The sequence below is a fragment of the Pomacea canaliculata genome, linkage group LG5 (assembly GCF_003073045.1).
Source record: "Pomacea canaliculata isolate SZHN2017 linkage group LG5, ASM307304v1, whole genome shotgun sequence".
Taxonomy (NCBI): Eukaryota; Metazoa; Mollusca; class Gastropoda; order Architaenioglossa; family Ampullariidae; genus Pomacea; species Pomacea canaliculata.
The window spans coordinates 7,221,320-7,242,796 of NC_037594.1; the positions used below are offsets into that span (position 1 = coordinate 7,221,320).

Below are 21,477 nucleotides of genomic sequence, written 5' to 3' on the forward strand. Positions count from 1 at the left end.
TGTTCTGCATCCCAACAAGAGCACATTGGAGATGATATCAGGTGTAGCTTTTGTTATAGGTGGGGTGCTACCTCTGCTCTCAGGAAGAAAATCATCTTGTCTGATCTGGAAAGATGATGATAGCTATCTGGTGTCTATGGTGATCTGTGCAGAGCTTTAATGAGGGTCTTCGTCTCTGTTTCATCCTGCCTGCCTTTAGCTTGTTTTGCCATTCTGTTAACCAGCTCATTGTCTTCAATACTAATGTGTGAGGACATCTACTGCAGTATCATTTTCAGACAATTGATATTTTTCAGTGCTGCTCTCATCTTAGATAGCCTATTAGTGTGGGCAGCCCGCAAGAGAGAGAGATTGGGAATATGTTAAGTAGGAGAAAAATAATTTATTTGCCAAGTGACATTTCACAACAAATATCAGTCATTGTCTTACAGTTCCTTGATGCATGGTCATGAGGATTTTCTCGTTGGCCCATCCCCCACTGCCAACACCTCCCTTATCACTGCAGCCAAATCTTTTTCATGATTTTTATTTTCTGGCCTTCTGTGCTACTTCCTTCTCAGCCATTTTGTCAAAGGTGATCTCCAGGTACGTCTGTTGATCATCAAATTTTAGAAATGTATCCTCCGTCATCAGCTAGCCAGTTTGTGATTTAGAAGATATTTAAAAAAAGGGTTGCTTTTGTCTTTTCTCTTCTGACTGACTTACACCATTTCTCTACTGCAATTCTGTCCAGAGATGGTGGCATCCTGTAGGTTGTTGTTTTATAGTCATTCAAGCACCAGAGAACCAAATTGTCTGTGTAAAGGGCGGCATGGATTCTGGCGCAAAGTGATTAATGAAGAGTTTGTAAAGGTTAGAGATCTTTTTTGTGGAACACCTTCATACAGCAATACATTCCAGCTACATTGTCTCCCCACCAGTTCCCTGGTTCGTCTGTTGTGCTGATAGGATTTGGTTTACAGGCATATATTGCCTTTCATGCCCCTGTTTTTTGCTTCACCAACAGTTTATCTTTTTTTCACCTTGTCAAATACCTTTAGAATATCAGTGAAGATTTCCAGGTTAACATGATGTAACTGAGTGGTGTGTGTGTGTGGGGGGGTTGAACAGTGACCACAACAGTCCAACACTCAAACCAGAACGGCAGGAACCGTCAGCAGTTGCACGACTCTTTAATGCAGGCTATGGCAACAGTCATGGCTGTGTCGCTTGTCTTCGCGCCATCTCTTCTCAGTTGTCTCCCCTTGTCCTTTGTCTCAGCTCTGCCCTTATATACTTTTCTCTGTCTTTCACATGCATCAGCACTTTTCTCGCATGCATCAGCAGATCTATTTTCGCGATCTTTCACAATCGTAACTTTACTTTACTCGCATACATCAGCACTTCCTGCCTTACAAGCGCTGGTCTACCGGCCCTCTACACTTTCAATTCTGAAAAGTGAAAAGTATCATCAATCATCTGTGTAAGGTGTGTGGTTTGGGCTTCTTTTGTTTTTGAAATTCTGGAAGCCTGTTTGTTTGGGGGAGATGCTACTCTCCAGGTACCATTGCAGGTTTTTGCCAATAATGTGCTCTATGGTCTTGTATTCACAGCTTATCAGGGATGAAGGGGTGTTAGCTGAGGACTTTTTACTTTGTTTTTCCATTTCTGAAAATGGTAGTCTTGCTGGCCTCCTTCAAAGACTGGAGTACCTGGCCTACATTTCAGCTTAGATTAAAGAAATCTAGCACATTGTCTAAGACACCAGTACCAAGGGTTTTAGCTTATTGTTTGTGATGTTACCCAGATTTCCTCTTTTTCATTTGCTTGATGGGGTTTTTCAGTTCCTACATAATGATGTCTTTTGCCATAGAATCATGTACCTCTGTGTTTGCTGTTCATTCCTTTCCTTTTGATTTCGTTTTGCAGTCTCTTAAGAGTTGGTGGGTTTGTTGTCTTGCGCAGAAACAATTGTTTTTCCAGTTAGTGTCTTTACTTCTTCAAGTGTGGTTTTGTGTCTCTTGTCTTCTTTGTCATTCAGTGCTCTACTTAGTCTCAACAAATTGGTTCTGTCTTGATAAAAAAAAAGTCCTCATTGTGCCATCTTGTAAACTGGGTTGATGTGGTACCATGAAATGGTGAGAAGTACTTTGCTTCCAGTTCTGGTAGTAGTGTTGTGTGCCAACAGCATGAGAAGAAGGTCAGTGTATCTTGGGGAACATTTATAAGGCCTATGTGTTTCTCAACCTTCCAGGCTGTCATCTCCTTGGATGTCCAGTGATTTATATCCAGCAGTGATGAAGTTGCTTTATTATACAACTTTTTTAATACACAAGGGCAATTCCAGATAGTTCTTATTTGAGGAATATACAGATAAATACATAATATACATATTGAAATAATTTCTCTCTTACACACTATACACACACACAGACATACTTCGAGCAACAGTAGATACAGTTGGCAGTGTCATCAGTAAATTTTATAAGAAAGCTTCTATCTGTAGTTCTTCTACAACAGTTAATATATAGTATGAACAGTAGTAGAGACAAGCAGTAGCCTTGAAGGGAACGTGTACAGGTAACAACAGGATCTGAGAGAGGACAGTTAAGAGAAACTCTTTGTTGCCTGTTTGTTAAAACGTCCAGGATCCAGAGAGTTAGTTGGTGAGATAGATGGACATCTTAAACTAGACTTTCCACTAGCAAGTGAGGTTTAACAGTGTTAAAAACAGAAAAAAGATAAGCGTGGCATGAGCTTTAGATTTCTTTAGTTGTTTGTACAGAGTATTTAGCATAAACAGCTTAGCATCAGTGACTCCTCTTCGACCATCTATCTATGACCTGCTGAGATTACTGTATTTAACTGAGACAGCTGTGTGTGAATTCATGAAAACAACTCAGCACCCAGGTGTACACTTAAAATTCTGCTGTGTAAATAGTTGAAAGTGGTCAGACCCTAAGTATCAGATCACCACAGTGTAAACAAGGCTCATCAGAAGACACTTCAGCATCATATTTAAGGGTGAGTGCCAAGCTAGTCATCTTTCCTTTTCACAGTCTGCATCTGAGGTACCCCTGTTCATCATATAATAGAGAAAGATCAAGGATAAAAGGAAATGTCTCATAACAAATTGGTTGTAGAGGCAGTAAATGTAAGTGGTTGACAGTGCCTAAGGCATGAGTTAAGACCCATCTTGTCCTGCAGTCTGTACCTTCCCTGATAAAATCTGGTGCATGCTACTGCAAAGCACCTGCTGAATTCCCCAGCCTCAGTCAGGAGAAGATCTTAAACCAGTGACATGTTGCACAGTTGAGCACAATATAGACCCTCCCAAGATAAGATTTTAACAGTTTTTAACAGGTTACAAAATGTTAAAGGACATCTGCAATGGAAATTTATTCACTTAATTTCATATTCTGTTATGAGATGTCAAAAATTAATTTTTACTGGGTGAGCAAGAACTTGAAAACACCCTTGTGTTAATCTAAAGCCTAATCTGAGAGCAGCTTTTGAATAATAGCCAGTTAGATTAGCATGTTTTTTTTTAATTTCTGACACATGTATGTGTGTGTCTGTAATGTGTGTATTTTTTGTGAGTCACCTTATCCAGTGAGTCTACTTCTTTCTGGCTCTGCATGACTGTGACATGTTAAATGCTACAGTTTCATTTTCTCTTCTTGAGGAGTGTTTCCTTCACAGTATGGGTCAGGCCATGGCAGAGTCCTTGGACCCAGATGTTGAAATTTTATCTATATCTCTGCCCTGGTGTTTGGGGCTAATGATACAGGGGCTGTTCCCTTTGTGAAGTGTACATCCTGGTGAGAAGTGCATGCATTTAGCCCACACTCTTAGGTATGTGATGGGTATCTTGTGGCATCTTACAGTTAAGCAGCATTCAGGTCAAAAGAGTCCCCAGAGGACTTGAGAACATGATCCCTGTCAAGCTGCATGGACACAGTTACTCCATCATTTATAGATTAACGTTGGTTTTTGTTTGTTTGTTTTTATGTTTTCAGTTTCCACACATACTAGTGCTAGGAGGAATTGTTATAGCTTGTATGTGTATAATTTGTTATATATATATAACTTGTTACAGTTATATCCTTTCTATTAATATTTTAAACTGTTTACATGTAAGATATTGGGGTGCCATATAACGGTTGAAATTATTGTCACTATAACTATCCACAAACCAGACTGCTGTACTGTGAGTCACCAGGCCTTAAAATTTCATGGCGACCATAAGCACTTGTAAACAGACACCCTCTAACAGAAGCAGACATTGTCATGGTGTCGAGTGTCGTTTGTCCTTTCTTTTATCTCCCATTCCTTACCCACTCGTTACAAGGTATACTCCTCTCGGGTACCTGTCATATAATTTATTTAGTACAGTGTATGACAACCTATATTGTAGCAGATGTGCCACTGACATCGTTTAAAAGAAAGCTACAGAAGGTTAAACATTTAGGTTGCTAGCATGTCCTTGCAAGCATATCTGTGGACATAATCCTTTGCTGTTATTTTTAATTATTTGAATATTGGATCGTAGGCACATCACTGATGCTGGTCAGCGATAAGGTGGGTTATAGATAATGATAGGTAATGATTGTCAGTGGTGTGAACATTGTTAACCGTGCGCTTGCTTTGCTGAGTAGAAGAGCAATGAAATCTTTACTGTATAAAGGACTGGTGAGCAGATGTGATGGTGCGGCGATTTTTCATTCCCCAAAAGCTGAGGTGTGGGTGTGGCATCGTGTCTGTCATGTCGTCTGTCGCACAAGGTTATCCTGTGATCTGGGTCTCATCCCCTGCCTCATCATCCATTGCCTGCCACAAGGCCAGGCTTGTGTGAAGTGGGCGAGACCAACATTGTCCAGCCTGCACAGACCGAGGTCTTAGAATGTTTAACCATCGCTCCTGCTTCTGTGCAGACGCCAGGTGAGGGAGCAGCAAGGGGAGAGAGAGAGCCCTACAGGGCAGCCATGCTACTGAAAGAGTTGGAGGCGGAGGCTGATGATGCGTTGGTATATTGTCGGTGAGCATTCTCATTCCTGACCTCGCGGTCAGCGAGACAACGGACGACTTTAGAGGATCACTTGCTTCTTGGATACTAATGTGTTGTGTTACCTTTAACAACAACAACAACAAGAACTGTGCATGGTATAACCCGTCTAATCAGACACAGTAATCAACAGGACAGTTAATAAGACCGTCGTTAAGGGGTCTGTGTAGCTTCATTATCATCATCATTGGCGTCAGTTATCCTCCCTCCCTCAATGTCCACCCCTCTCCATCATGCGTGTGCACATGTATGCAGCCACATGTGTCTTCTAAAGAGATTGTTTCGGGGCTGAAGGGAGGGGCAACAAACAAAGCATTCCCACAACGCGTTGGCTAAACAAAGCTGGTGTGACGGAGTAGAGCTAAGGAAGCTGTCATTGATTTCATCTTGCTGGTTTACAACCGTTGGAAACGTCTGCTAACATGTTTGCCTTCTGTCGTCCAGGTAAGATGGCTGCTCAGAAGCAGTTTCTGCTGGGAATACTGGTGGGCCTGACTGTGGCCTTCGTGATTTCCGGCTATCACATGCTGTCCCAGACCGTCGTTCGAATGGAACCACATGTCCACCCAAACTTCGTGGGCAGGCCGTCAGGCGGTGAGTTGTGTGCGCGATCTTTTTTACAATTATTTTTGTTTTGAGGACCGAGCATTAAACCACCCACTCCCCCTAATATAAAAGGCCTCAAACTTCAATGCTGAAACTTATCTTGAAAATATGTTTCAATGCTAAATTTTATTAGTATTATCCATTTGTGTTTATTATGTATTACATGTTTGAAGTAACAATTTTTAACTCTAACAATTTTTATTGTAACAGGTTCTTTTTATTCTATTCATGGGTAGTTGTCCTATATTATATATTATAACTTTGTCTTGCTTTCGGCGCACAGAGGTTGGTCTCCGACAGTGTAGCATAGAGACACGCAAGAGACTAAACTTAAGGCACGCAAAGCTGCTCAGGTGGTCTGACAAACCTGACTTGGAGCCGGGGTCTTAAAGTTCCGTGACCGACTTCCTCAGTTTAACTTTTCATCTTGGCGCCAGTGTAGCGAAAGATTGAATTATTTGAAACGAGAGTGTGAGGACGAGATCAAGTACTGCTGCTAGTGTAGCTTCTTTATTCTTAGGATTCCTCAAGAAAATAATATTTCGTTTTAGATTGTTTGTACATTCGAACTGCTCGCAGACCACAGTGATGTCCCTTCCTTGAAGAAGTTGCGCGTCTTTTTCTTTTTGGGGTTTTACTTTCCTTACGGATTTACACCATTACAACAGTTTTCTGTTTTCTGCTGTTCTCTGTGATTCGTTTTCTTTTTTTCCTTTTTTTTTTTTTTTTTTCTTTTGCAAAGTTCAAGTTTTGTTCATATGGGCACATCACTCACATCATCATCAGCAGCAGCAGTAGCAGCAGCGTTGTTGTCATTATCAACACGCTGTCATTATGAAGCCTGCAGCTCTTGTGTTTGCTGGCTATAGACCCCCAAAAAATATCACCGGGACAATGATTAAATATTTGTTATATCTGGATGGAAGTTTCGAGCAACAGTTCACAGGCCGACAGTGACAGTCGACCAGTTTCTGCTGAAAGCCTCGCTCCTCGCGGGTCACTTAAGACTGCAGTTAAGCTAAACTGTCTTTAGCCTAAGTCGCTGTTTAAGCACGTGGTAAAGGCTGTCTTGTCTCCTTAAAGCAAGCGTTTGCTGTCTTCAAATTTCAGACAGCTTCTCCCTCCACAGGCCTAATGTCATGCTTAGCCCAGACGAGATCCTTACGCATGCACACACGGCAGCTTCCTAAGTAACAACGGCGCTTGTTTACTGATTTATCTGAGGTCGGCAATTGAAATGAGACAGCATCTTCAGGAATAGTCAAGTCCATTTGAAATATATGACAACTTCAATGGTTTGATCGCTTTGGGCTACTACTTCGGAGCACTGAGTACTTACCTAAGCATTAGGTTACAGAATTGTATTGCCTGAATTACTTTTCTGTCTACAGTCTCTTTCTATATAAATAGATTATAATGTTGCCCGTTTTTCTTTGTGATGCCAAGTAACTAGTAAAAAAGAAAAATTTTGATATTTACCACATGCTGCTGGCGGCATTGTGATGGACATGTCTTTCTCTTATGTAATGTTCAATGAAGGAGGTTGATCTGAAAACACCAAGAAGGTAAATTGTCATAAAGCTATTATAATTCCTCCTTCATCTAAAATACAGTTGACAAAGCTAGAAAAAGGGCCCTCTACATTCATGTATAGTTCTTACATCCCAAAAAGCTTATATTACACAATAGAAAATATCTTCAGGACAATCAATTGTTTTATCAGGTTACCCCTGACAGTTAATACATGCAACAACTTTCACCACATGGGTCACTTGATGAATGTGGATTTTCTCACGCTCTGCACAATTGAAATATTGAACAGTCTAGAGTAGTGCATGTCAAGACTATTAAATGTCTATTATTTAATGATGCTATATGATGTATATTTGTATTTTTTACACTGAGTCAAAACCATTTCAGCCCTTTTCACTAGACCCAGGTATAGACATTTCAGAACTTCATAACATCTTACAGGAAAATGTTTAAGAATGTAGACACTGCACATCTGTGCCATTCAGAAGCTAAGTGTCTACTGGAATTTCAACTGTAGAACACTGGTACTGTAACATGCCTTGGACTTGTATGTTAAAACTCGTTAAATGTCCAAACTGTAGTGTAAAGACCAACCTGCGGTGCACACCTCCCTAATCATGTCATACTCTGTGTTTGGCATTTGAATTAAACCATTTATTATTTTAAGTCAGCTACGCGAAGTTATATGTAGCTTCCCTCTCTGTCTTCACACAACATTCATCAACTGCTGGACATGCTATTCACTTCTGGGTTTGGTTTTATCGGTTTATTTGTATACAAGGGTGCAGAGGTCTCTTGGGTTCAGTGTGCAAGTGGGAACTATAGGACAGAATGAGTTCTGCAACATTCACACTCTTATTGCTTATCTGTTATTTAATGTTTCACACTAAAGTACAAACATCTTGGCTGGTTTTCCTTAATATTTCATATTTTATTCAAAATTACCATCAGGAATATATATATTGGTATAAAATAAATTTTTGAAAATTCCCATAAACAAAATGACTAACCTTCGATGTTTGTGCCGGCCATCACTTCTTCACAATCATCTTCTAAAATAGTTGTGACTTTCTCCATCCTCCACTCTGGGGTTTCTGGTGGTCCCTCGCCCTTTGGTGGGTGTTTTTGACGACTTCGAAATCAATTCATGGAAGGACATATTGGGGATAAAAATGTCGAGTGATGCTGGAGTAATGTCAGCAGGTGTGTGGTGGACCCATTTGACAAGAAAAGTGTCGACTGAAGCTGTGATACTGTTAGCAGTTTTGCGGACTATGTTTATGGCCTGATATCTTAGAGAAGCATAGAAATCTTGCAGTCTCTGGAAAAGAGTAGCTTACGACTAGTGTAAACAGAATTGTTTCCTACCTTGGAAAAAGAGGGTGGATTTCAGGCTTTGTTTGAATCTGTACAAATTTTGCTGCCTGTGGAACTTGTCTCACCGTGTCACACCGAATGAGGTTCATTCAGTTTTACTCTGGCAATCTCTCTTATATAAACATTGGCACCACATCTTCTACAACGATTGTTTATCGAAGAGTGTAGTTGCTGTCTGTAACAGTGTTCTTTGTAACACCAGGTTGTTCGACTTTTCGTCACTGTGGTCTTTTCCTGTCATTAAAGCTTTTTAAGTTCAGGTTTTATGCGACTTTCTTCGGTTTCGATCCTACTTAAACAGTCATTTATTGCCGACAGCTGTTTCAACACTTGCCGAATTAATTGCGCTGTTTCTTGTCACTTGTGTAACTCGTTTGTCCGTGTGTGCGTGTGTATGTGTGTGTGTGCTGGTGATGTAGCCTTGTCTGTTTGTATTCAGGTGTATCTTGTGCCTGATAACCATTAGTGAAGGCAGGTGTAGCCAGCAGTACGCTATGGTTAACTGTTGAACACCTGTCCAGCTGTAAGGTCGGATACCAACACCTGCTTAGGCTCATCCGAGATTCGTCGGTCTTTGCAAACTGTGTTCAGTGCAGTGTCTTCTGTCCACCAGCGGAAGACAGTTGACGGCAAATATTGAAGAAATTCTTCGTTTCCACCAACCCAGTGCCTGGCCCTCACCCCTGTTTGTTGCCTTACATTCACTATACACAAGCTGAAAACAGAAAATATCCATTACAAGTCTTCTGAAGTGGCGGTGGCTGCTTTCAAAGGCCGTCGTGTGTACCAAGGAGTCCCTAGAGAGATAACCCGGCAAATTTCCGGACTCCAATAATCATTTGTCAGAAATAATTGACATGTGACTTTCCATCTAGAGCTCTTCCATGTTTGCTGATCGCAAAGTCTTATGCGTTTTAGCGACATGAATAACATATTGAGTCTGTAGTTCTTTTGTATTCCATTGGTGTCACTTTTTTCCCCTTTTTCTCCCACCCCTCATTCTCCTCTATCTGTCTGCTTTTTTATCTCCTTTCTCTTTCTCTTCCTCCAGTTCATCTTCCATAGTATGTGTTGATCCTGGTTGTAACATGGTCAGACAACAAGCTGGTATTTCTGGAACACTAAAGTATTACAGTGGTTCAGAGTAGGTTATAATGCTGAAGTGTTACAGTGGTTCAGAGAAGGTTTCAATGCTGAGGTTGTACAGTGGTTCAGAGTAGGTTACAATACTGAAGTTTTACAGTGGTTGGGACTGGGTTACGATGCAACAAACTCAGTATTGCACTGAAGAATGCCGTCGAAGACACAATGCGTTCCTCAAACAGTTAGTCGCTTGAGTACACGCTTTTCTGGCCAAAGGTAAACAAAGGTAGACAAACTGTGGAGGCAGATATAAAGAATGCTTGGGGCCCAGAAACGCCGCTTAAGCCTGAATATCCGTTGCTGGGTTGGGAGTGGGTTGAGGGCAGGAGGTGAACATGTAACCTTGGACTCCACACCACGTACCTCTACGTTCTTCACGTCAGCATTCAATGTACAAAACGTAGTATGCTGGGTAAGGCACGGTCTTAAAGAACTGAATGCCAGTGTACACAATCTTTTAGTGAACCAAGAATTATGGTTGTATAAGTGTCACTGTCTGGGCCAAACGCTCAGGTTAAGTGTTGGTCATAAAACTGGATCTGAATAGGGAACCTTTACCTGGCTTTCATGACTGCCTTACTGCACCAGCTTTGTGCTGAAATCTTCTTCACCCCGGTAATCAGCCTTAACACTCTTCCGAATGGCCTGATTAAAAGAGGGAGAGAGGGAGTGGTTTGCATACACCTGCAAATAATAGTACCCGGGTGAGAACAAGAATATTGTGACAAACCCGCATACACCTGCAAATAATAGTACCCGGGTGAGAACAAGAATATTGTGACAACCCCCACTATGTCTCCACCATAAATGTCGCGTGCCCGTCAACCAGTGGTAAACATAGCAACCTTTATTTTCGTTCCCTACACCTATTATAAAATTAAAAGAATATGTCGTTTCAGTGGAATTGTGTGAATGGTAGTCCTGGAAAAGTCCTTGGCAGTTCTCAGTCAAACCTGTGCAGCTGTGTGAGGTTATCGTGACATGTCACCGATTTTTCTGTCCCTCAGAAGCATAAAGAGATAAAGAGAACAGTTGTGGGCAGATAATGAGCTGATTTATTGTTAACTGTGCGGCATGTGCTTGCAGTTATCGGCGATGAAGCATTCCAAAGGGATGACCACGAGGCCTGGGACAGAAGCATCGAAAGGCAAGGGCCCGGCATCATGCTGGATATCCACGATGAACATGCACATCACGGTAAGAACATTTTGTTCCTTCGTTTTGATTTTTAATTTTAAAAAAAGGTTCTAAAATGGACCTGTAGTTGAAGTAGTTGTAGAAAATAAATAAAAACAAGCAACTAAGCCTTTAAGTATTTTGCACGTTCATGTTGCTGGTCCAGACGACGTGTCGGAAGCGCGGCGGCTGGCGAAGGAGGTGCGCGTGCTGGTGTGGGTGATGACGGCGCCCAAGAATCTGCAGAACAAGGCGCGTGTGGTGCGTGACACGTGGGGCAAGCGCAGCAACAAGTTGCTCTTTTTCAGCTCCGAGACGGACAAGAACTTCCCCACCATCGGCCTCAACGTCAGCGAGGGCCGCGAGCACCTGACGGCCAAGACTATGAACGGCTTCCGGTACGTCTACGAGCACCACTTGGACGACGCCGACTGGTTCATGAAGGTCAGAGTTGGGTTCTTGAAAGTCTAGGCTGGATATAATTGTTATGGCTGGGGTTTTGATGGTCAGGATAGAGTTCATGAAAGTCAGGGCTGGATATGAATGTCTGGGCTATGTTGGTGAAATTTGTGAACTTTGTATTCGTAAAGGTCAGATTTCTTGCCTTGATGTCATACAATACAGAACCGGTCACACAGATAGCGCGCCGAGAATGTGAAAGTGGAGGGATGGTGGATGAAAGATGTGGAGCGAAGGTAAATGAGAAGCTGCTGCCTATGGAAGTCGAAATTAACAAATAAGGAAAACGTAATTTACAGTTAGGAAGAAAAAACAAACGTCAAGTGTTGTCGTGCAGGTGGACGATGACACGTACGTGATAGTGGAGAACCTGCGCTACTTCCTGTCCAACGAGGACACGAGGGAGCCGGTGTGGTTCGGCCATCACTTCAAGACCATCGTCAAGCAGGGCTACTACAGCGGGGGCGGCGGCTACGTGTTGAGCAAGGAAGCGCTCAAGCGCTTATACGAGAAAGGTCAGTGAGGGCAATGATGTCACGTGGCCAGATGCTGCTCGCTTCTAGAAATACAGACTTTTTCCTCCCGCTCTTCTCATTCTCACCCGCTTTTTTTTCTCTCTCTTTCTGTTCAGTCTTATCTCGCGCGCTGAGCCGTCATTATCTCCTTTCTCTCTTTCCCCTCGCATTCACCAACACAGGGAAGGTTGGCTATCCTGATTCAGCTCTCTTCTTGGGCAAGCTGTTCTTTGTGGTGGTGGCAGTAATAGTAGCAGTTGTAGTGTGAAGGAAAGAGAAAGAGGTGGAGGGGAGTGAGGGAATTTAGTCTTCAGCACTACAAGCAGAACGTCTGTGTGACACGTGCAGGTTCTGACCCGAATGTCTGTCGCCAAGATGGCGGCGCGGAGGACGCAGAACTGGGCAGGTGCATGGAGACGCTTGGGGTTCGAACCTCCAACACTTCCGACGTCATGGGCCGTAGTCGCTTCCACTGCTTTGACCCCGAGACGTTCCTGTTTGGCGGCTATCCCGATTGGTACTACCAGTACGATACAAACGGCGCACGGAAGGTGAGAAAAAGTCAGAACTGGTGTGTAAGGATAGTTCAATGTTCTCAAAGCTCAGGATCTTCTGTTGGAAGAAGTTGTAGTTAATATCTGGCTGGACTTAATGGCCGGTCAAAGCGTTATCCCGTTATCTACATCCCGTTACCTACATCCCGTTAACAGGGTGAATGTGACAGGGCTGTAGTTGTTATGCGTTGCCTTACTCAGAAACAGGTTAGGGGCTTGACAGGACTATTGGTGGGTCACAGGATTCGGCCTCAAATCCAGGTCAGATCATTAATAGGAGTACTGGCAGCTTTATTCACGTGTTATGAAGTCTTTGTTGTTGTTGTCGTCATTAGGGTATCGGCACGATGAGCGACTACTCCATCACCTTCCACTACGTGTCACCTGAGAAGATGCAGGCCTTGGAGTTCTACATCTACCATCTCAACCCGTACGGCATCATCAACGGCAGACAGAATCTAAACAGAGCTCCATTCAAGAGCCAGAAAGTGCAGCCAACTAGGAGATAGGACTCTTTGAGCCACACATATATATATATACAACCTTTGACCTCAGATCACCTGCCCCTTTCCCAGAAAGAAAGTGATTTTTCAAGGAGGATGTTTTCTGTTGCGGTACATGAGCGCTGCTAGACAAGACAGGCGTTGAGTGAAACTAGTGAGGGTCTTTCAAAGGTGTTATTTGTGTCTACAAGGCTTTGCATGTTTGGGGAGGGTGATTGTGAATCAGTTTGCATCTACCCTCAGTGACCAAGATAGGAGGGAGAGACAGGCAGCGGAAGACGGAGTAAGTGTTGCGGTTTATGTACTTAACTGTGAGAACGTATGGGACGCCTGTTACCGGTCTTTTTACCTGGCTTAAAGACTAAGGGCTCGCCAGTGTTTTGGGGCTGCTTCAAAGTGTGTTACCTCAGTATCACTACATCGTCTACATGCTAATTATACCTGTCGCTGTCGTCTTTCACATGTTGAGCTTTGCGCGGGATCTGCTTCACTGTCCCCTCACTTCTCATTCCCCACCCCACCCCATCCCCTGTCTTCCAGGTTGCAATTTAAAGGTGTGTACTATGTATTTGTTGTGAATTATTCACACACCTCCTTATTTATCTTTCTCTTCGCACGATAGTGTAGCCGTATGGAGTCCGCACAAAATTGTAAGCAGAGCAAAGGTGGAGGTAGGACGTTTGTTGATGATAGTAACGCATTTTTCGAAGACGTTTTATCATCAAACGTTACGATACTTCCCTTCCCCCCACCCTCCTCGAAGAAAGTCAGTATAGTTGATGAATCTTGAATGCAAGTCATAAAATTTGGAAAAAAATTCAAGTACTATTTTTAAAAATAAATTCTTTAATTAACTCCATTTTCAATCTTGTAGATCAGAAAAGGTTTTCTTTTACCTGCTTCTCTTTGCCATCTTGCAATTGGTAAGCTTTTAACGTGAAACATTTTCATTTCAACTGTGTTTCAGTATGTTGTTTTCACCGTGTTGAGCATTACAAGTTTTATATATATATAGAACTATATTTATGACTAAACCATCTTACTGACTATGTGTCACGTACTTAAAGCTGCTTTCCTTTCACTCTGTGCCCACCTTAAACTTGAGATACCAAAAGGTGATAAGTAGAGAGTGTGTGTGTGTGTCTTCTAGCGATAATCTCGACTAAGGTCAAGATCACCTGTTAAATTAAAAAAATGTTTAACATTCCTAAGCGCTGCACGAAAAAAGGTCGCGATTTTAAAACTGCTTCTCGGGTCGTTGAGCAGGGAGCCACGAGCCACGAAGTTCCATTGTCTAGCCTCACTTTTTTTTTTTTAATGGCTAGGATGACGGAAAGAATGAAAGAGAAGAGGAAGGAATCGGGTGAGATAAGGTATGAATAAGATAAGGGTGAATTTTAGGGATGGGGAGTTTGGAGGTGCAATCTTGGGGCCTTTTACCTTCCAACAGCAGGTTCTCAACTGTTTTAGGTCACCACCCTTCAACCTTCGTCCATCCACACTTGAGCGGTTGACACAAATGGTGGACGAGGAGCAATAAAGAAAGGTTTGGTGGTGAAGTGATGGAGTTGTGTGCTCGTTGAAAAATGTTTATTTTTGGGGAGGACCAATTGAGAGAAAGCGAGAGAGGTGCTTTTTTAACAAGCTCATTTTGCCTACCGTGGAAACAAGTGGTTAGTACGTTGCTTGTGGTTTTTTTTTAAAATTCCAGTAGGAAGAGCAGCAGCCTCCGTATGTTGATGAGAAATGTTTGGGGGTTTTTCCCCCTCGAAGCTGAGTGTATCTGGAAGTGAATCAAAACACACAGGATAGACAGATATTGCGAAAATTTACGAACCAACCTGAGGGTCGCCCGGGCACAAACCAAACCACTAATCTATTGAACTTTTCATGTCCGAATTGATTTCTGCGTCCTGTAATTGTTATGGTGGAGGTTTTTTATTCACTTTTTGATGGGATTTTGTTTGGTTTCTGTTTCGTTGAATAGATTTCTGTAAATACGAATATACAGAAGGGTGGAGGGGGCTGGTGTATATTCTACCCTCTTGCATGTCTTTCTCAGACCCAGACAAAAGTTTCAGTAAATGTGTTTGGCGCAAGGACACGACCTTGTCCTTTTTTGCACAAACACTGTTGTCTCCTCAACAAAAAGATCGAGTTCACATTTTTGGTTTAGCGGGAGTTTATAAAAGGTGCATAAAAGCTGTGCCCTCGCACAATTAGGATTTGGTCAGCGTTGGGCTTATTATCCATTACGCATGCGCAGACGATAAGGGGCGTGCGGGGTGGGACTCCCAGGATCACGTGACCCGTGCCTGCAGACCGTTACAAAAGTGGTTTGTGTCTGGACTTCGTTATTGTTTCAATAAATTGGTTAGTCTGACGATCTCTCACCGTGATAAACCTTCGTGTGTGGCACAACGTGAACAATTAACCAACCAACCATCCTGGAGGTGTTTGGTTTTTTTTTTTCTTTTTAACCCTTCCCTGCGAGAAAATGTTTACGAAGACTGTCAATAATGGAAGATAATTATATTGACAGTTACGTTTGAAATGATGGTAATGATAATGGTCGACTCAAGCGCAGACTTATTTTGAAGGAACCTGTAAATAATGTTGCCACTGTACTTTGTACTCTGTTGAAAGTTGCATTAAATTGTTCTTACTTCGCCCCTCCGCCCCAAACACACACTTTCCCATCCCACCCACCCCTTGTTTTGGATAACCTTGTATGTGTGAGTGTGAGAGAGTTTTAGGTCTCGGCTTACAATTTGTGTTACAGTTGGTTTTTCTCCTTGATATCACTCGGCCCTTGTCAGTCTAGTCAAGGGAATCACGTTGACAAGCGTAAAATTCAGAGGACATCTAATTATATACTGTGCACGTTGTAAAGCCAGTGGCTTAAAATTGTCGGGGTGCACCAACATTTTTAATTGTTTTGCCATATTTTGTGCGTTGATATGCTGATATATGTGAGTGAGAGAGAGAAGAAGAAGGAAAGGCGTACCAAGCTTCATTTTAATCAGGTTACTGTGGCATTGTTTTCAGATTAACTTGAGGAAACTGTGATCGATGTGCATGATCATCAGACTGGTCATTATTTCAGTGGGGGGCGTACTGTCCTGCCTAATCTTGCCTATAACAATACCGGCCTCTAAAAATGTTTTTATTTTTGAAGCACCCTCGATTTTTTTCCCCTTTTGCTTTAGTAACGAAATGCTTCATTCAGTATGTGCCTTACAAATCTTAAAGACTGTTTTTCGGTTAAGTATTCAAGCCTTCTGCAGCCACGATCTTGTTACACTGCTCATGTAGTATCTGATGTTAGACTATTTATATCCAGTTTCGCTACAAAAGTGTGTAGTGCGTTCTGATTCATACTGGTTTTTACTTGCGCAGCCTCCGGTATCATCGTTGTCAGCAGCAACGGCACACCATTGCTCTGAGCGTTTTGACTGGCTCCTTAACTGCCGATGTAACGATGTGAAATACATTATTTTCTGTACAGATGATTATCATCCCATTCACGTTTTCCCTCGGCGTTCTTCTACTTTGAAGTGATTTTTGCTTTTCGCAAAATTATTTCTTAGGTAGGTCTGCATTTCCATCTATGAACAACTTGTTTCGGAATATAAAACAAAAGCGCGTGTAAAGTAAGGCCCTGTAAGTATTTATAAGGAGGACGCTCCTGGAAAGTGGATCAGAGTCTATTAATGGTATAAGGATGTGAAAGCTCCATCTTTTATATATATACTTAGCACACTGCTAGTCCTGCTGTGCATATGATGTGTCACCTGGAACATTTCACCCTGTAGTCTGTGTCGTTGTGTCACGCAGCACTGTAACTAGTGTCTTCTTGTGTCAGCATACTTCACTCCTGTAATTCACATCTGCTCATCACTCATGCAGTTTACTTCATCCATGATTTTTGAAGGTGATATGAATGACTTGGAAGAAATTAATCTAATAAATTGTTTCTTTAATGACTTGCTTTCTCTTGATTTCAACAGTACATTAACTATTTTTAGTGCCACATTTTAAGAAGATGCACAGTGTACTTACCTAGAGTAGATAGACATTGATCAACTTCCTTGCTTATATTTATATATAATTGTTCTTGTAAGGATGTGGGTGTGTGGGCAGGTTGTGTGGGTGGCTGTGCGTGTCTTCTAAGGAGGAATGCTTCAAGGGTATTTATCTTAACTGATGTTTGTCATTCTCACTACTTGCATGTTGAACTCCAACAGTCTTCGTACCTTGCTGTCTACCCTTCCAATCTTTCCTTTCAGCGCTGTGTAAACCGTGTAAACTTTAACACAATTGTTCGGAATGTTGTGTAAATCTTGGCAACCAAGTATTTTCAAAACGTAAAAAAAAGTGTTTTAGTTCAGAAAAATAAAATGTGGCACGATAGTACGATTATATAAACCGTTTGGAGTTGGTTGCATAAGCTCTTGTGTCTCCATAAAGTCCTTAGTCGTTCGCTGTCTGAAATATGATAGCGTTTCGCTAGAGAAGGAAAAAATGCTGACATTTCCCAGCCGCCGACTACTGAAGTCAAGTGTTTGTGCATTTACAAGAGACTGCAATGATTTTCACACAGCTCTAAAGTTCTGATAAAGATATAATCGTACGTTTAAACACAATAGCTCGGATATGTAACTTAAAAAACACATAAAATGTCGAACAAACTGGAACAAAGTAAAAATTAAATCATAAGTAATTCAGCATTAGTTAAAACATGACACAGACTGATAGAAAACTGAATGCTGAAGATAGTATACATATAACTGTAAAACCCTAAAGACATAAACTCTAGAATAAACACATCGAGGACGTGGGAAACGTCAAACGGAGGGATCCATCATCCGCAGTACACGCCCCCGCTAAGCTTCATCAATACGGGCAAAGAGGGAGGAGGAATTTTTGTTTTGCTCCGAGCCAGCAACTAAGGCTATATATATCACGGCAAGGCGGCCGGCCCCCGTAAACAGATGACACATAAAAAAAGAACAGCGTGCCCGAGACGAAAGCTGAACCCAGGACAGTCAACCCTCAACTGTATCGGTGACAGGTGCTAACCGTCGCGCCACCAGACCGCCCTGGTGCAGACTATGATCAACAGGCAAGAGCTCCAGCACATGTACCCACCACCTGAGGCCTCAATGCGGACAATGACCCACCTCTCCTAACCCTCTTTCAAACCCACACACATATCCTCTCCCCAGTCCCAAATCTCCAGTTTCCTTGGTAACAGCAAAAAGGCACGTGACAGGTCTTTGAAGTAACGACCGCCAGCTTGATGTGGAGCCTCTCACTCGTCTTTCGGAGACCAGAGACAGCAGCTGTTGGTGAGAGCTGTTCACTCACACAGCAGATGGCCTGTACCTGACGGTTGACCAAAAACTGCGCGAGGGAACCTGTTTGCGTTTGCTCGTTCACTGCGGGTGACAGTCGCCGTCCGATGTGCGTCAGCAAGGAAAGTGGTGGTGGAGTACATCTACCAGGACCCATCGACCGCTCCCCCCACCACCACACTCCCAACTGCCAACTTCCCGGCCCTTCTTGCTCACATTATCACGAAGTGATGACGGTTAACATGGGACCTGGACGACGTGTTCATGTCCTCCTTCCTTACCCCAACCTCCCTCACCACTCCGGTACAATCTCGATGAAACCTGTAAGTCCTGTTCCGTGCAAAACATTCGCGGAGGAGAAAAATAAGTTTCGTGAAAGCCTCATTTCGGACGGAAACATTAAAACAGCACCAAATAGTATGTAGTGTTGTGAGCGTGTGCGTGTGTTTGTGTTTGTGAGCTCGGACACGAGCTTTACGAAGTTATGGTCACAAATTATTTCCCCGTTATTTTTTCCTGAAGCTCGTGTCATATCGACAGTTCTCCTCCCTTCTGCCCACGGCTATGTCACGCAAGCTCATCCTCAAAAAAAGGAAAAGAAAAACACCTGAGGACAATGTGTTATGCCCTCTTGCGCGTGAGGGCTGGGGTGGGGGGAACTCAGGGGAGTAAAAATGTGAGATGGGGTGGGGGTGAATTAATTTGTCATGCTCAAGTAAGGGGTTGTAAAATCCTTATTCACACTTTTATTTCTCTTTGCGTGTTTGTCTTCCCTAACTTTTAAAAAAATGTATTTACAGATCCAGTATATTTTTCTTCTGTGTTCCATGATGATATTGACAAATTGCTAATGCAAACTTAATTGAGAGAATGACAGTTGACCTCCATAGGGATTGGTTGCGAGTAAAATGAGAGCCCGAGGTACTTTCATTTATAGCAGTGGCAGCTGTACGGTGCTGTACACGTACACAGCATGTGCTTTGAGGGAGTGTGACCTACTCATCTACCGATAACAGCAAGCACTGCAAGGTCAGGCTCAGGTAATCGGGACACCTGATAGATGATTTAGTGATTATTTTCACGTTCTTCCACACCTACCTTTGCAAAAGATCAAAGACGATAAAACTGCTTTATAGACATGGGTAACATGTTGGACTTGATAGATCGGTCCAAGGGAGACTGAAAAACCTCCAATGGCCTGACCATCCTGGTGCTAGAGGTAAACTCTGCTGGCAGTCTACCTTTAATAGCTTAGATAATGGCAGGAGATCGAAAAGTTTGAAGCCTGGTGGAATGACAAGTAATGGCAGATAATGTGTAACATAGGCTTGTTAATTTCAAAAGTAGAAGCCGTAGTGTCGATAATAATGAAACCGATTGTTACAAAAAGTGAATGATGGAAGATTGCTAGATCTTTGTGGGCGCTGGGTGTGATCGCTTTAAAACTGAACTTATGGGATAAAATGATTTATTTTTTCTTATTGAAGAAGAAATATAAGAAACAGCATTATGCGTTGCTAATTAATAGCTGCAGTAGGGAGTTGCAACGGGCCCTCTGGACACCACACTCTACACTGGCCGCCAGCGGACACGATCCTTACAAGGGCAACAACTCTTATAAATATATAAAAGCAAGTACTAAAGAGTTACCTCCCGTGAATAAGACTGCGCTCAAGAAGACAAGAAACTCAATCAAAAAAAAAAAAAAAAAAAAGAAGAAGTGACCTACATAATTCTAAGTACTATTCCTTGAAACTTTATCACTTTTTGATAGCTTAGACTTCTTCCTCGGCACACCCCTCCCTGCCCTCACTGATAAACGCCACAAGATCTAAAGAATTAAATAATCTGGACCACGAAAACAACATCGTCAGTCCCCATCGCTTTGTGTACTCGTAAAATCACTGTTCTGTGGAAGTCCCTTGATTTTCCTGTGTCAGCGACAATCTGTGTAAACACATCGTTGTGTGTCTCGTGACGTCCTCGTTCTTTTCTCGTTCTGTGCACGGACAGCAACAGTCAGTCACTGTATATTAAATACCTCTACCGTATCTTATCACAATCCAACAACTACTCATCAACATCCACATTCAAAACATTTTAAAGCTCATAACTTCATAAGTCACCTATTCTTGTCAGAATTTCGCATATACAATCATGATCATGATCGTTTTTCAATATTAATGTATAGTGACCTTACCTTTAAAAAAGCAGTAGGTAAACAGAAACTTAAATAACACGTTTCTTCTTCATTGTAACTGCTACGCTACTTGTAAAAGTCAATCTGAGACTAACATCACAGGTAAAAATACCGAAAACTCGACTGTAAGTTTACATCAGTAACGCAACGCTTTCTGATTGTACCGGAAGTCACTTCGTCTGCTTCTCCGCCAGTCAGTACCCTATCTCTAACCGTAAACCTCCCCCCTAAAAACCTAAACATAACCTTCCCCTACCCTTATTGCTACTCTGAACACTATAACCTAACCCGAAATTTTAGAAAAAAAAAACTAAGGTAACTCTCACTGATTGGACAACTCTTGTCACTCTGACCTCATCTCCGTCATGCGCACCGACAGTCATCCTCTACTACTTTTGTGCCAGACCACGTATTAGGCTTACTTTCATTTATTGCCCAGAAAAAAAACCATCGGTTATATAAGTCATCAGAGCGTTCAGAGCCGATCAGTTGGTAACGCCAGGGTCCGGTGCAGACTTCAAGACTCAGGACAATGGCTCACCTGGTCAGCGCCAGCGCGTGTCGGAGGTCGCTGTGTACTGCAGCAGCCTCCCTCCTGCTCGTTGTGTCCACTTTAGTGGTTGGAGGAGTCCGCGGGAAAAGTCTGGTGCTAGTGGGAGGTGGGCTGGACGAGATGAATGCCGAAGTTTATAACACTATCGTTCTGATGGCGGCGAGTATCGGGTCTTTTCTTGCTCATACATTCTGCAGCATTTGTGAATGAGTGATAGATTCAGCAGTTGTTATAATCAGCAAACAAATAATGTGTAACAGATGATGGAAATGTAATATTAAATTTTAGTTTTGTAAGAAACACTTGCATCGGTATTTGGCTTCGAAAGTGCAGATGAAGTGAAGCTTTCTTTAGAATCTTTTCTCTCTCCCTCTCAAAAATTCATTCGTTCGCTTGTTCCCTCATTCATTTGTCTGTGCTCTCTCGAGAGTTCGTGCTAGAGAGGTTTATTTTCAAG

The 21,477-nt window shown here is 42.4% G+C and overlaps 1 protein-coding gene and 2 long non-coding RNA genes across 8 annotated transcripts in view; 1 reads left to right on the forward strand and 2 right to left on the reverse strand.

The window, feature by feature from the left end:
- The window catches only part of LOC112563708, a 17,758-nt gene extending 6,984 nt beyond the window's left edge, over nucleotides 1-10,774 (reverse strand). Inside the window, exons 1-2 of the long non-coding RNA XR_003099099.1 lie at nucleotides 8,194-10,774; nucleotides 7,130-7,198 (exon numbers count right to left, since the gene is read on the reverse strand). This is a non-coding gene — a long non-coding RNA (uncharacterized LOC112563708). The remainder of the gene's footprint in view (nucleotides 1-7,129; nucleotides 7,199-8,193) is intronic.
- Nucleotides 1-16,893, forward strand: part of LOC112563705 (glycoprotein-N-acetylgalactosamine 3-beta-galactosyltransferase 1-like) — a 25,682-nt gene extending 8,789 nt beyond the window's left edge. For 4 of the 6 annotated variants that reach the window (XM_025237967.1, XM_025237968.1, XM_025237969.1 and 1 more), the window contains exons 2-7: nucleotides 5,489-5,638; nucleotides 10,790-10,900; nucleotides 11,046-11,323; nucleotides 11,676-11,853; nucleotides 12,202-12,404; nucleotides 12,743-16,893. In XM_025237967.1, coding sequence (XP_025093752.1) covers nucleotides 5,494-5,638; nucleotides 10,790-10,900; nucleotides 11,046-11,323; nucleotides 11,676-11,853; nucleotides 12,202-12,404; nucleotides 12,743-12,916 — 1,089 coding nt within the window. In that variant the 5' untranslated portion in view covers nucleotides 5,489-5,493 and the 3' untranslated portion in view covers nucleotides 12,917-16,893. Of the gene's footprint in view, nucleotides 1-4,913; nucleotides 5,018-5,488; nucleotides 5,639-10,789; nucleotides 10,901-11,045; nucleotides 11,324-11,675; nucleotides 11,854-12,201; nucleotides 12,405-12,742 lie in introns of all 6 variants that reach the window. The other 2 variants (XM_025237966.1, XM_025237970.1) reach the window with 2 other exon arrangements.
- The window catches only part of LOC112563709, an 8,951-nt gene continuing 2,855 nt past the window's right edge, over nucleotides 15,382-21,477 (reverse strand). Inside the window, exon 3 of the long non-coding RNA XR_003099100.1 lies at nucleotides 15,382-21,211. This is a non-coding gene — a long non-coding RNA (uncharacterized LOC112563709). The remainder of the gene's footprint in view (nucleotides 21,212-21,477) is intronic.